Genomic DNA, 12,805 nt, shown 5'->3' with positions numbered 1-12,805 from the left:
GCGGCCCCTCCCGGCCACCGTCGTGCCCGCGCCGCCATGTTTGTGCGGGGCATGGTCCTCTCTGCCCACACAGCGGGGGAACGGGGGCGCGCGGAGGCGAGCAGGAGGATCCTCCTCACCAGCGCGGGGAGAAGGCAGCTTAGAGAGGGGCCGCGACACCGTCCGCGGCGCTCCCCCCTCTCGCAGCATCATCCTGCCCTTCTCCAAGATGGCGGCGCGGGCTTCGCCCCGCTCCAAGATGGCGTTGGGGCGGCCACGCCCCGCGGCGGCGGAGCGGGGCGGCGGTGCCGGGGGCGGCCGCGGTGTCCTTGCGGCGGGCCGGGGGCCTGGGGCGCGGGGCCATGCTCGCCTTGGTGGCCAGGGCTGCGGTAAGGGCGGCACGGGAGGGGCGGCTCGGGTTGCAGCCGGGGCGGGAGGTGGTAGCCGGGTCCGTGCGGGGCCTTTCCCAGGGCAGGCGGTGGCTCCGGGCAGTGCCGCTGTTGGGGCTGGCCCCGCGCCCCAGCCCGGGGCACAGGCGCGGGTGAGTCCCCGATCAGGGCCGTAGGGCGGGTGTCCCGCGGTGTGAGCAGAGTGGGAGGGTCGGTCCCAGCTCCCGCAGCCCCCCCGGTGCGGGGCAGGGGCGCTGCCCGGGTCAGTCCCCCCGGGCCGGTCGGTTCCTCCCCGTGCCCGGCGGCAGCGTGAGCGGTTGGGCTGTCCGGGATGGAAATCACGGAATCACGGGGTAGTCAGAGTTGGAGGGGACCTCTGGAGATCCCCAGGCAGGGTCACCTGGAGCAGGTGACACCCGAACGGGTCCAGGTGGGTTTGGAATGTCACTGGAGAGGGAGACTCCACGCCCTCCCTGGGCACCTGTTCCAGTGCTCTCTGGAAAGAAGTTCTTCCTCACGTTGGTGTGAAACTCCTTATGTTTTAGTTTATGGCCATTGCTCCTCGTTCTGGTGCTGGGCACCATGGAAAAAAGTCTGGCACCATTCCCTTGCATGAGAATGATTAGTGAGATCCCCTCTCAGCCTTCCCTTCTCCCGACTAAACAGGCCCAGCATCCCCAGCCTCTCCTCATAAAAGAGATGCTCAAGTCCCTTAATCGTACTTGTGGCCCCTGCTGGACCCCATCCAGTAGCTCCTTGTCTTTTCTGTGCTGAGATGTCCCACTGGGGCTGGACAGCACGTAGGGGCTGGGCCTGGGAACTGCTTATTGACTGACCCTGTCAGGTCCCGGGAGGAGGAGGCAGAGCAGCAGGAGAGCAGCTACAGGATGGATCCACTCCCGGAGTTAGAGGGCCCAGGCAGGGTTGGTTGTCTCTGGGCTTGAGGCAGTCTCCAGCTTCTTATTTAAAAATAAAAGACAAAGACAAACCTCTGACATCTGACACTCAAATACTGTGGCCGTGCTGAGAATCAGACACTGCTGTGAAATTCCTCCTGCCCCCCAGCCCCTGGCTGCAGGTGGATTTCCTTTCCCACCAGCTTTGCAGGCTCTGGCAAAGGTCATCTGTCATGCTTGGACATGGCTGGGGAGCGATGCCAGCCCACGGGCTGGCCCTGTCTGCATATCCTGCTCCACTGGTGTTCCTTTTCCTAGTGCTTGTGGGGGGAGGTGGGCTGTTCTGTTTGCTGCCAGCTGCCTCCTCGGCTTAGCTATGAAGGCTGTTCCTCCTCCCACCAAACACTTTGGAGTTTAACTCCAGACTGAACAAGCAGGGGATGTAAAAGAGGGAAGATGCAAATGCATTCCACGTTTTAACATGCAGTGGCTTCAGTTAGTTTGGTTTGGGATTTTCATTGTTACCCCAGGGGAAAATCTGAAAGTGTTTGTTTGCAATCATCATTCTTGAGCTGAGCTGTGCTTGTCAGCCCCTCAGTTCATTAGACAGACAGGGAGGAGGGGCTGATAGTCCTTGTGGCTGCATGAGTCTCATTGCCCTGCTGTGGAGATACGTTTTGGGGTATTTTTGGGGACAAGCCAGAACTCCCCAAAGTCTCAGCTTGCAATAATGCCCACACATGCAGTGAGGGCAGTTAAGATACTTCCTTTAGCCCCAACATGAATTTGCCCCCATCTCCAACTAATCTTACACTACCACCAGTGAGGCTGGGTCACTGTCCTCACCTGACACCCTCTGGCCACCTTTGCCTGACTAAAGGGACAGAATTGCCCACCCCCCACAGAAGGACTCCCTGCAGCTTTTCCCTTCCAGTGCCAGCTCACGGTGCCACCTCCTTCCAGGACATAAACCAGGGTCTCTCCTCGTGTCCAGGCACCTCTCACAACAGCTGCAGTAGTTTCACCATCCATGCAGAGGCTGAGGGCACAACATTCCCGGTGCTGTCACTTCTGCCGTGGCTGGAGCCGAGAGCTGTTGATCAGAGAGACTCTGCCCACAGTTATTGATCAGCACTGCCAGGCAGTGTCTGCCAGGGCTGCCCAGAGAGGCACCTCTGGGGCAGTTGTCGCAACCCTGGTTTGATTATTCCCATCTCTTCCCGGGGCTGTGCCAGCCCCTGAGCTCTCTGATCGGAGCAGTCATGTGGCACTTGGCTAATAAGGTGACGCCCTGCACAGGCAACACATTGTCAGGTGGAAGAGGAGACCCAGACAGGCCGAGGGAGAGGTTTACGGTCTTTTCTGTCCTCCCAGCCATGGATAGGAAGCAGGAGCAAGCAGAGAAGGTACAGTATGCCCACACTTCCATGATTAACACCCTTCGTTCCTTCCCAGCCCTGCCCTTCTTTCCTGCCTCAGTAATTCCTCCTTCTCTTGTTTTTCTCCTTCCTTCTCCAAACCTTGGTCTCACAGCTCTTGCCAGGTCCCACAAAGAGCACAGGGCATTTTCCCTGGGGACTTTGTCACCTTGCAGATTTAGATCTTTCTTTCTTCTTCTCTGTGCTTAACTGCTGGGAGGAGGTGTGGGGACAGCTATTTTCATGGTTTTGAAAATGAAAGGGATTGTTCTCTCTGGCTTTGCATCCTCAGTACACTGACAATGCAAAGTCCAGAGTCCTGCAGGAGTGTCTGATTCAGTAGATCCAATAGAGAGAGAGATGCAGAGGGAACTGGAAACCTTTAGAGTACAATTTAAACATCTTCAAGTTAGCACTTGGGTTTGCTCTGTTTCATTTCTCTGACCAGGGAAATGGTTGGTGCTTTCTGAGGCTTCTGCTCCGACACAACCCACTTGGACCCCAGGAGCCTGTTGGCATCACCCACAATTTCCTGTACAGTCAGAGAAGAGGCATTTTAATCCTGCTCCAAACTTAGCTAAATTCTGCCTCCTCAGAGGCAAAAGGGTAGTTTGGTTTGGCACGAGGGTTCTGTTTAACTTTTTTGCCTTCTGCTGTTGTAAGAAACTCTGAAAGTTTCTGACAGTACATAAGATGATTATTTCTTTCACAACTTTCTTCCCACTTACCCTGGGATGGAAGGGTTTGACTTTGTCAAACACATGGAGACTCTCAGCTGGAAGGTGCCCAGTGTGGGAGATTATCCCAGCAGCATTTTCTCAGAGGAGCTGAGAATCAGAGTCTTGGGAGATGGAGTTCCTCTTTTGCAGCTCTCCTGGGTGCCCTGCACCCTCTCCAGCAAACAGCTGTGCTCTACTCCCAGGCTGGGACACCTGTGTGCCTGTGGAGAGGCTGGGATGGAGATTCCCAGATCCAGGTTATTTGCTGGCTCATGCACACCAGGGGGAAGTTTTGTCTCGACACTTGCTCTGTGCTTTGCAGGCCAGGCCCTGTGGCCTGCTGAAGCCGACAGCATCTCTAGGCAAGATCCTGGGCAGAATCCAGCTCCACCAGGAAGCACTGCCCCACCTGCCCGTGCCACCACTCCAGCAGACCCTGGACAGGTACCTGCTGACCCTGCAGCCCATATTGAGCCAGGAGGAGCTGAACCACACGCAGGAGCTGGTGGCCGAGTTCCGCAAGCCGGGAGGCGTCGGGGAGCGGCTGCAGAAGGGCCTGGAGAGAAGAGCCAAGAAAACAGAGAACTGGGTAGGTCAGGATGTCCCCAGCTCTGGGGAGGGAGGGTGGAGGGCTGATGGTCACCTCTCCCATGTCCTGGCTGGGTCACTGGCACCTGTGTTTTAATGGCATCACCTTTGTGACCAGTTTGTTGCTGACCTCCCTGAGCTCCTCAGCACGACTTGGGTGAGCAGAGAGGTTTATGGCAGGACAGGGAGTTGCTGGCCCTGCCTGTGGCTGCTGAAGGCTCTGTCAGCATCACGCAGCTGCCCCAAGAAACTGAAGGAAACCCTTTACTAGAGCCCTGCACTAAGAACCCCTCCTGCCTTGCTCAAATCGCCCTCTCCCCTTCTCACCTGCAAAGCAGAAACCCCAAACAGTTTGTAAAGTGTGGGGCAGGGTGCTGAGACCTGTGAGCCAGGCTCAGGTCAAACAGCAGCTCATCCCTGCATGTTCCCTCTCTCCATCTCAGCTCTCAGACTGGTGGCTGAAGACGGCTTACCTGGAATATCGCCTGCCAGTTGTGGTCCACTCCAGCCCAGGTGTGGTTTTACCCAAGCAGGATTTTCTGGATCGACAAGGTCAGCTCAGGTAAAGTCCTTTTCTCCTTTCCCTTAGGTTACAGGTGGGATAAACTTTCTGTGCTGGACAAGGATGAGGGTGTTCAGGCTGATTGGAAAGTAATTATCATGTGGTCCCCAAGTCTGAGCTGTCTGTGCTGTGCAAGAGGACTCCAAGGGCAAGGCTGCCAGGCTGTAAGGAAACTCCTGGTTGCACCAGGCTAAATATTTAATTATGGGAGAAAACCAAAGAGTCCAGTGGTTCAGGTATTAAACAGGGACTAAACACTTACATTTAAGTCTTTGCTCTAGCACAGATCTTCATTGCAAGATGGTCAAATCACTGGCTGGAGGCATTGTGAGGATGTATCTGAACCACTAAGATTGTGTGTGCATTTGAAGGAGCCATAAAAAGTAGCCCAGGCATGTAAGGGAGATTATCCGGGAATGCCTCTGGAGTTTTCTGGTTTATAGGGATGAGGGAGCCCTATTGTGTTGTTTCACTTGTGATTTATGGTTTGGGAAACTTCACAGTGACCAGCCTCTCCACTCCAAGCCTTTCCTTGCAATCAGACCTTGCCATGCCCTCTCTTCCTTGTGGCCTCCCTTTAATTTTTAACCACTGCTGTGAGTGTGTTGAATTCACCTTTCCAAACTTTAGCACCGACCTTTACACAGTTACCTTTGCCACAGTTATCAGTCAGCACTGCCCTGGAGATCAAAAGTAACAGCCAGGGGATCAGTGAGGAACAAATCCTCCCTCCCACCCCCGTGATACACCTGAGCAGAAGTGCAGAGGATAAACCTTACGACAGTGCAAGAGTACACAAACATCTTTGAAAGCTCTGTCATGTTATTCCTTCTTAAGCTGTCCAAATAGCACATAAGATCTGGAGAACTGCCAGTGCCCCAACTAGTAGAATTGAGAAGCTGCATAAGAATCTGGGCTTCCCTGTAAAACTACAATCTACATGTGTGTTTGGGTAGTTTGTGGCTGTACAAAGAAGTTGTACAAAGTGCAACTTCAGACTAAAGCTTCAGAAACCAAAAGGCAAATTTAGAAAGTGGTGGTTCTCCACTCCTTAATCTGGTAACACTGCTGTCTGAAAATGAGTCAACCAACTTCTCCTCGAGCCCAAACTCTGCTCCCAGGCTGTTCAATCTCAGAAAAGGAACATAGGCTCTCTCACTGGTGTTTCCCTCAGGTTTTACAATTAGGCTGTGAAATTTTCATTGTAAACTATTTCGCAGGATGTCTCGTTTAACAGCCCTTAAGTTCTTGGAGTTGTGTCCTTTGGTCTTTCCTAGGGCTGGGTGGGCTGAGCCATCTGAGAGGACACAGCCTGCAAATGCCAAATGCTGGCACCACCTGACCACAACCTCTTGTCCCAGTGACCCCCTACCTCCTTTCCCCCATGGATGGTGGGAGCTCCCAGGTCAGAGAAGGCTAATCCTGTCATAGCCCTGCTGGCACTGGCAGTGTTCACGTGATCCTGGTAAACACAACACCTCAGTGTCCACATGCAGCACCTCTGCCTTTGTTTCAGAGCCCTCAGTGCCAGAGGAAGGTTCTTCAGGGTTGCATGAGCAGCAGGATGTTCACTGGGTAGGAATTCAGTCAGCAGTGATGAGTCTTGGATGCAGGGAGAAACTTCTGTGATTTGGCTTGACGCTCCAAGGTGGCCCCTGGCCAGGAAAGGGCAGAAATCCCCTTCTCTTGGTGCTGTTTTAATGCTGAGATTCAGAACTCGGATGTGATAAAATCCTCACAGATCAGTAACAAACGCTGCTGTTAGAGGGTCATCTGGACTGAATCCCGCTTTCTTGTAAGTTGTCCAGCATTCCTTGGTTATACAGTAAGATACGTAAAAAAAGTGTCACGTGGGAGGACTACCCAGGTATCTCAAATCACAGCCCAGAGTGGTTGTATCAGTGAACCAGAGACAGGCACAACAGGGGCTTGGCAGAAAGGCTGAGCTTTCTAAGGAGCAGAGAGCAGCTCTGCTAATCCTCCTCTGCTCATCCCTCAGCCCCAGATGGTCTGTGCTCGAATCTCAGATTGTTACATTTGATATTTTTCCAGGTTTGCTGCCAAGCTGATCGAGGGCATCCTGGATTTCAAGTCCATGATTGACAAGTGAGTTATTGACCCTCCTGACTGCTCACACGTTCCTTCCTGTCACAGAGAGGCTGAGCCTCGTCCATAAATCTCCCTTCCAAATAGAAAGGCAAGAGAAGACAGCACATATTTGAAAAGAGATATTGTAATCCCCAGCACTGCTCACTGCCACAGTCACTACTGCTGGAAAGAAAGCAAGCTTACTTTTCTTTCTTCATGTTCTTTGTTTACCTTAATGCTTTCATTGGCACACGAACGTGCTTGGAGGGAGCGAGCCCGGCTGCCAGTCCTGTGGAGCTTCGTGCTTCTGTTTGCTCACAGGACAAGGTACAGCTCAGGCAGCAGGAATCTGTTTCTCTCATTTTGGGTTCCTGGTGTTTCTCATCTCCCAGCCAGACGGGATGAGCTCTAGAGAAATTTGTGCCTCCCTTACCCTTTTTCTTTTAGTCACCAGCAAATCTCTGCTGAACATGCCATATTTATGGTCCAAAAATACGTTTACCAGCACCAACAGTCAAACAAGGTTCAGGGCTAGCTGTGAAAAGGGTAGTTGGAATATGACTGCTAAAGTGAGTGATTGACCCCAGCCTAGTTCATGTCATATCAGCACATCAGACACTCGTCACTCAAAACTACAGCCATGTAGTCCAGAGATTTCTCTGGTGTCACAGAGAGGATGGTGCTTTTTCCTTCCCAAATGGAAGGCCAGCAAACAGACATTTTTTGTAGCCCCTACTAGGAAAGCTGGTAGGAATGGGGAAGCACAGCCCCTTTTTTTATCCCACCAGCACCTTTAGATCTTGCTGGAGTGACAGCAGCAGCAGAGCTGAGCCTGTGCCCTGTGGGGAGCACACCCTGCTCACACTGATCTGTTTTCTCTCTCCCTCCCTCCTTACCTTGCTGTGCCTCCAGTGAGACCCTTCCAGTGGAGTACATGGGTGGGAAGCCCCTCTGCATGAACCAGTACTACCAGATCCTCTCCTCCTGCCGCATTCCCGGGCCCAAGCGGGACTCCATTGTCAACTATGCCAAAGGCAACAAGCAGTCCAGGCACATCACAGTGGTTCACAACTTCCAGGTATGGCAGCTCCTGAGCTTTCAAAGTGTCCCTTTCAGCTAGTTGTGATCCAGAAAGGGAACAAGAGAAAGTCTCTGCCCACAAGGTTTGCCTCACCTGGGAGTCATTCCTGCTCACTTTATCCTCTTTGGCCAGCAAGGCCAAGAGCTGGAATTACCATGTGTGAGCAACAGACTGCGAGGCAAAAAAATGCTCTCTTCCTCTGTTTCCTGTTCCTGAAATTCCTATCTCTCAAAGCCTAGAGATTATGCCTGGAATTGGAAACTGCAAGTGGAAATTGGATAACAAACCCTCTCACCACAGCTTGGTCTCAGAAACAGGAATTCCTCATGTGTTTTGGCTCTTATTACCATGGTTTCTGAGCTTCTTAAAACCAGGACTGTATTTATGCCCTGCAAGGGAAGCTGGACTTGGGTTTCTCAATTCTGAGTATCCTTCAAAGTTCTGCTTAAAGCCGAGTTCTTAGGTCAGGTCTTACCTTCTCAAAGTAGCTGTTGCCTGTTTTTTGGGTCTGGACAATAACAAGCTTCTCTCATTCCCTCTGTCCTTGTCCACTCTTCTCACCATTCAGTTCTTTGAGCTGGATGTTTACAACAGTGATGGATCTCCCCTGACTGCCGAGCAGCTCTTCATCCAGCTGGAGAAGATATGGAACACCTCCCTCCAAACAAACAAAGAACCTATTGGGATCCTCACCACCAACCACCGAAACAGCTGGGCAAAAGCCTACAACAACCTCCTGAAAGGTTTGTAGAGCCCCTAACACACAAGTGCTAACAAACACTGCAGATCCTTGAGCTGCCAACCTCACCACTGTGCTCTGCTCAGAAATTTGGAAGCTTGTTCTGGACAGGCAACATGAGGTTTTCACCTCAAAGGGCAATCAATGCAAGGTCTGAAGCTTGGTTTGTTAGACCTGAAATCCCAGAGTTTGTTGCCTAGCACATGTAAGCAATGTGAGAAAAGGAGGGTGAATGCAGCATGTTCACACCTGTAATAGCTGTGTACACCCCCACTGGATTCCAACACCGGGTCCTCCAAACCTGCTCTTTCAACAAGGTTTTCAACTCCCCTTCCTTACTGGCGGTTCCTTTCTCTCCCAGACAAGACCAACAAGGAGTCTGTGCGTGCCATTGAGAAGAGCATCTGCACGGTGTGCCTCGATGCCCCCATGCCCCGGGTGTCCGAGGACATCTACAACAGCCGCGTGGCCGCGCAGATGCTGCACGGCGGCGGCAGCCGCTGGAACAGCGGCAACCGCTGGTTCGACAAGACCCTGCAGGTAAGAGCTGGTGCTCCAAAGGTGCTGCAGGTCTGGGTCTGCAGATTTTTCTCTCCTGAGACTACAAAGGTCCAAGAAATCCCTTGTGCAGGCGAGTTTTCCTCCTGTCAAGAGGGTGGAAAAATAAGGCAGACGAGGTGCGGTGGCTGACAGTGCGAGATCCTGTGGTTCCCCTTGCAGTCACCAGCACTCTGCTGCCTCAGGGATTTGTTTCTTCTACTGCCTCTGCCCACGCTTACTCAGTGCAGCAGGTCTTTGTGTTCCTTATAAATCAATTTTCTGCCTGCGGTGAACAATTCCTTGTCTGCTCAGAGGCAGCCCAAACGATGGGAGGTCTGTTCCTTGGATCTCCTCCAGGCTTGTCACTTTTCCTGGTTCTGCCAGGAGCTGCCCAATGGCGTTTTGTTTTGTTTTCTCAAACATAAGCTGCCATCCCACAGTATCCCTCTGATCTTTTCTCCATTCAGTCTTGTCAAGAGCCTTCAACAGCAGCTGCTATTGGAGTTTTTCCTTCATTAGTTGGTATATCCTGGCTTGTGGATTGTAGCAATGGTGCTTTAGAAGATTCTTCTTGTACTTGCTGAAATGTTCATAATGTTTTCAGCTGTTTTGTTCCTATTTGGAACTCTTCACTGATGGGATAAAATTTAGAAGTTGCAGCTAATTCCAGTTGTGCTGCTTCTCTCCCAGTTCATCATTGCTGAAGATGGCTCCTGCGGTCTCGTGTATGAACATGCTCCCTCTGAAGGTCCTCCCATCGTTGCTCTTCTGGATCATGTCGTGGAGTTCACGTGAGTCCTGCCTCCCCTGCTCTTCCTCACTGTTGGGAACAGTTTCTAAACCACCTGCTCCCCAGGAACATGCCTCTTCACAGCTCAATCCCCAGGAATCTGCTCTGGAGGAAGGGTGGTGGGATGCTAATTAGGTATTGCAGTTCTTGTATCCATGAGGAAAACTGAGTGGCCAAGCTACTCTGGTAGTACTGCTTCCACTCTTGGGGAATTGCACTAACTTGAGCCAGGGAGAAGTGTTTGTTTCTTCTTTGGGGCAGAAGGCACAGAAGACATTTCATTCACACCCTTCGTAAAACACCATATTGGCATTGTGAGGAATTTTTCAGAATGTAACCAGTGTCACAAGGTGTTAGGGAGAATCTCCTGTGCATTTCTATCCAGGCTCTGGTGTTCAAGCTGAGCCTTATGTCAAAGGTCTGATCAAACAGAACCATTTCTCTGTGCAGGAAGAAACCCGAGAAGGCCAGATCACCAACGGTTCCTCTGCCAATGCCCAAAAAGCTGCGGTTTAACATCACCCCAGAAATCAAGAATGACATAGAGAATGCGAAGCAAAACCTCAACATGTGAGTATGAAGCAGTGGAGAGGTCAGTGAGTGACTGAGGGAGTAATTCATGTCCCCCTTTGGAGCATGTCAGTGGTTTAAATGAGGCTTTCCCTGCTGCAGGCAGGGAGCATTCCCAGGGACTTCTGGGGTCAACAGCACTGAATTGAGCTGAAAAGTACTAAAGCCACCTGCCAGGAATAAAGTCAAAGGTGCTGGAAAGGGGTAATTACTGATCCATCCCATTTGCTAAGAATGAGCAAGACTTTACTGGATCCAACTGGGAATACTGCAGCATAAACACACACAAGCCCATCTGAGCTGGTGAAGATTTTCAGCAGTGGCCAAAAAAATCTTACCTCTGTGGTGCTGGCCAAAGAAATCTGTGTGTGGTGGTGCTCTCTGTCCCTGCATAGGTCAGATCCACATGGCCCGTTCCCTCTGAGCCTTGTGAAAGCAAATCCACTCCTCTGTGTTACAAGAACAAGCAACAGGCAAAGAAACACTTTTTCTTTCCTTGCAGAATGGTCGAAGACCTGGATATCAAAGTCATGGTCTTTCATCACTTTGGGAAAGGCTTCCCCAAGTCAGAGAAGATAAGCCCTGATGCTTTTATCCAGCTGGCCTTGCAGCTGGCCTACTACAGGTAAGAGCACCAGTAGGGAATTCCTCAACCTCCTCAAGCACATGAGCTTGATAAAGGTGGCACAGAGAAGCCTCTGCAGGGCCTTTCCCCCAGGGCAGGCTCACTGCTGTGACTGTCCCCTCCACATGCAGGATGTACGGCCACGCCTGTGCCACGTACGAGAGCGCGTCGCTGAGGATGTTCCGCCTGGGCCGCACCGACACCATCCGCTCCACCTCCGTGGACTCCCTCAAGTTTGTGCAATCCATGGACAGCCCTGACAAATCGGTGAGGAACTTGGAGTGAGAGGACTCCGCTCCTAAAAATAAAAGCTGCTTACTTGGCTAACCCTGTGTCAGCTGGTTTCAGCTGAGCGGAACTGCACCCGTTACGAAACTGAGCCAAAACGTAGCTTGAAATACGTATTTACAAATATAAAACCGTGGGTTTCATTTGGCTTTTCTTCTACCTGTGCTGAAAGCCTAGGAAACAACACATGGATGTTTCTAATCCCACCAAAAAGTCCCTTCTAAAAGTCTGTTTGGCTACTCAGACTAAGTTCTGCTACTGATGGATGAACTCCATTCAGAATGAACAAACACAGCAAAACAAAACAATGTAAAAATTAAATCTAGTAAATATAAAAGTTAGTTTTGTACAGACACCCAAGACAGAAATGCCCTCCATTCTAGAGGAACAGCCAAAATGAGGTTTTCCATTCTTGAAAAAAAATTACATCTGTGTGTTCTCAGGACCAGGAGAAAGCAGACCTGCTGAGGAGAGCCACAAAGGCCCACAGGGAATACACAGACATGGTGAGTGTCCTCTGTGCAGCCAGACTTGGGGTTTTACCCAGCAAATGATGGTTCTGGGGAAAGAAAAGACCTTAAGAGCTTTCGCTGACACAGCAATATGGCTGTTGCAAAGGTCTAACTCTGATCTGACAGTGCTCTGAGGCCACAGAGTGAATCCTTTCTCTCTAGCTAGTGGGTTAAGTGTCCCTTGTGACTGACCTAAAGGAGAGGATCACATATTACAATAGCTTCAGTTCTTACCATCATTGCTGCTCATAAATGCCAAAGTTGCACAAGGACCCCTTAAACCAGAGGGGTTTAATCCATGGGCAGGAACTGTAAGGTTGGTTCCACTGGTGTGTTTAATTTCACAGTCCATACAATTAAGAATGACTATTGGTCCTAAAGGCAAGATCTAGTTTCCTTCCAACTTCCAACATGTAGAGATTTTTAGAAGTGTTCTTTTCTTTGTCCCAAAAAAATGGATAGTTTTGCTCACTGGCCTGCTGGACTGGCTTTCATCTGCCCTTCCTTCCTTCCAGGCCATACGGGGCAATGCCATAGACCGGCACCTCCTCGGCCTGAAGCTCCAGGCTATTGAGGATCTCGTGAGCATGCCAGAGCTGTTCATGGACACAGCCTATGCTGTTGCAATGCACTTCAATCTCTCAACCAGCCAGGTAGGACAAAAGTGCTTTCTCTGCTTCTTTTCATGCTTTTCTTCTCCATGTTTCTTTCGTTCCTTTCTATTATAAACTAATCTTCATTTGGGGTCAGGAATTTTTAAGCCAGCTGCCAATCCCATAAAGGTGCAGATCTGACCTTACAGCTGCCACAGTCCCTCACAGCCTTGTAAAAACTAACCTAACCAAAGCCAGGATCACCAGAAGTGTTTGGTGCCTAAATGCAAGTGAGATCAATGAAGCCAGCTGCCAAGACAGCTTCATCTTATCTGCTGTGCTCTGATTCTTACTTGTGACTTACTACAAGTTTATCCTGGGGAGAAGCACTCCTTGGGAAATGCAGAGGAAGACACATTGCTGCTAAA

At 51.1% G+C, this 12,805-nt stretch overlaps 1 protein-coding gene across 1 annotated transcript in view; it reads left to right on the top strand.

Moving 5' to 3' along the window:
* Positions 1-193: 193 nt before the first annotated feature.
* The window catches only part of CRAT (carnitine O-acetyltransferase), a 17,842-nt gene continuing 5,230 nt past the window's right edge, over positions 194-12,805 (top strand). Inside the window, exons 1-14 of the mRNA XM_039387969.1 lie at positions 194-368; positions 2,579-2,670; positions 3,724-3,990; positions 4,433-4,551; positions 6,604-6,657; positions 7,552-7,717; positions 8,289-8,463; positions 8,821-8,999; positions 9,690-9,790; positions 10,240-10,359; positions 10,862-10,984; positions 11,116-11,251; positions 11,716-11,778; positions 12,300-12,437. Coding sequence (XP_039243903.1) covers positions 209-368; positions 2,579-2,670; positions 3,724-3,990; positions 4,433-4,551; positions 6,604-6,657; positions 7,552-7,717; positions 8,289-8,463; positions 8,821-8,999; positions 9,690-9,790; positions 10,240-10,359; positions 10,862-10,984; positions 11,116-11,251; positions 11,716-11,778; positions 12,300-12,437 — 1,893 coding nt within the window. The 5' untranslated portion in view covers positions 194-208. The remainder of the gene's footprint in view (positions 369-2,578; positions 2,671-3,723; positions 3,991-4,432; positions 4,552-6,603; positions 6,658-7,551; positions 7,718-8,288; positions 8,464-8,820; positions 9,000-9,689; positions 9,791-10,239; positions 10,360-10,861; positions 10,985-11,115; positions 11,252-11,715; positions 11,779-12,299; positions 12,438-12,805) is intronic.

This window comes from Pipra filicauda, unplaced genomic scaffold (assembly GCF_003945595.2).
Source record: "Pipra filicauda isolate LSUMZ 115617 unplaced genomic scaffold, ASM394559v2 scaffold121_size3267253_pilon, whole genome shotgun sequence".
NCBI lineage: Eukaryota > Metazoa > Chordata > Aves > Passeriformes > Pipridae > Pipra > Pipra filicauda.
This window is presented reverse-complemented; position numbering and strand designations above follow the sequence as displayed.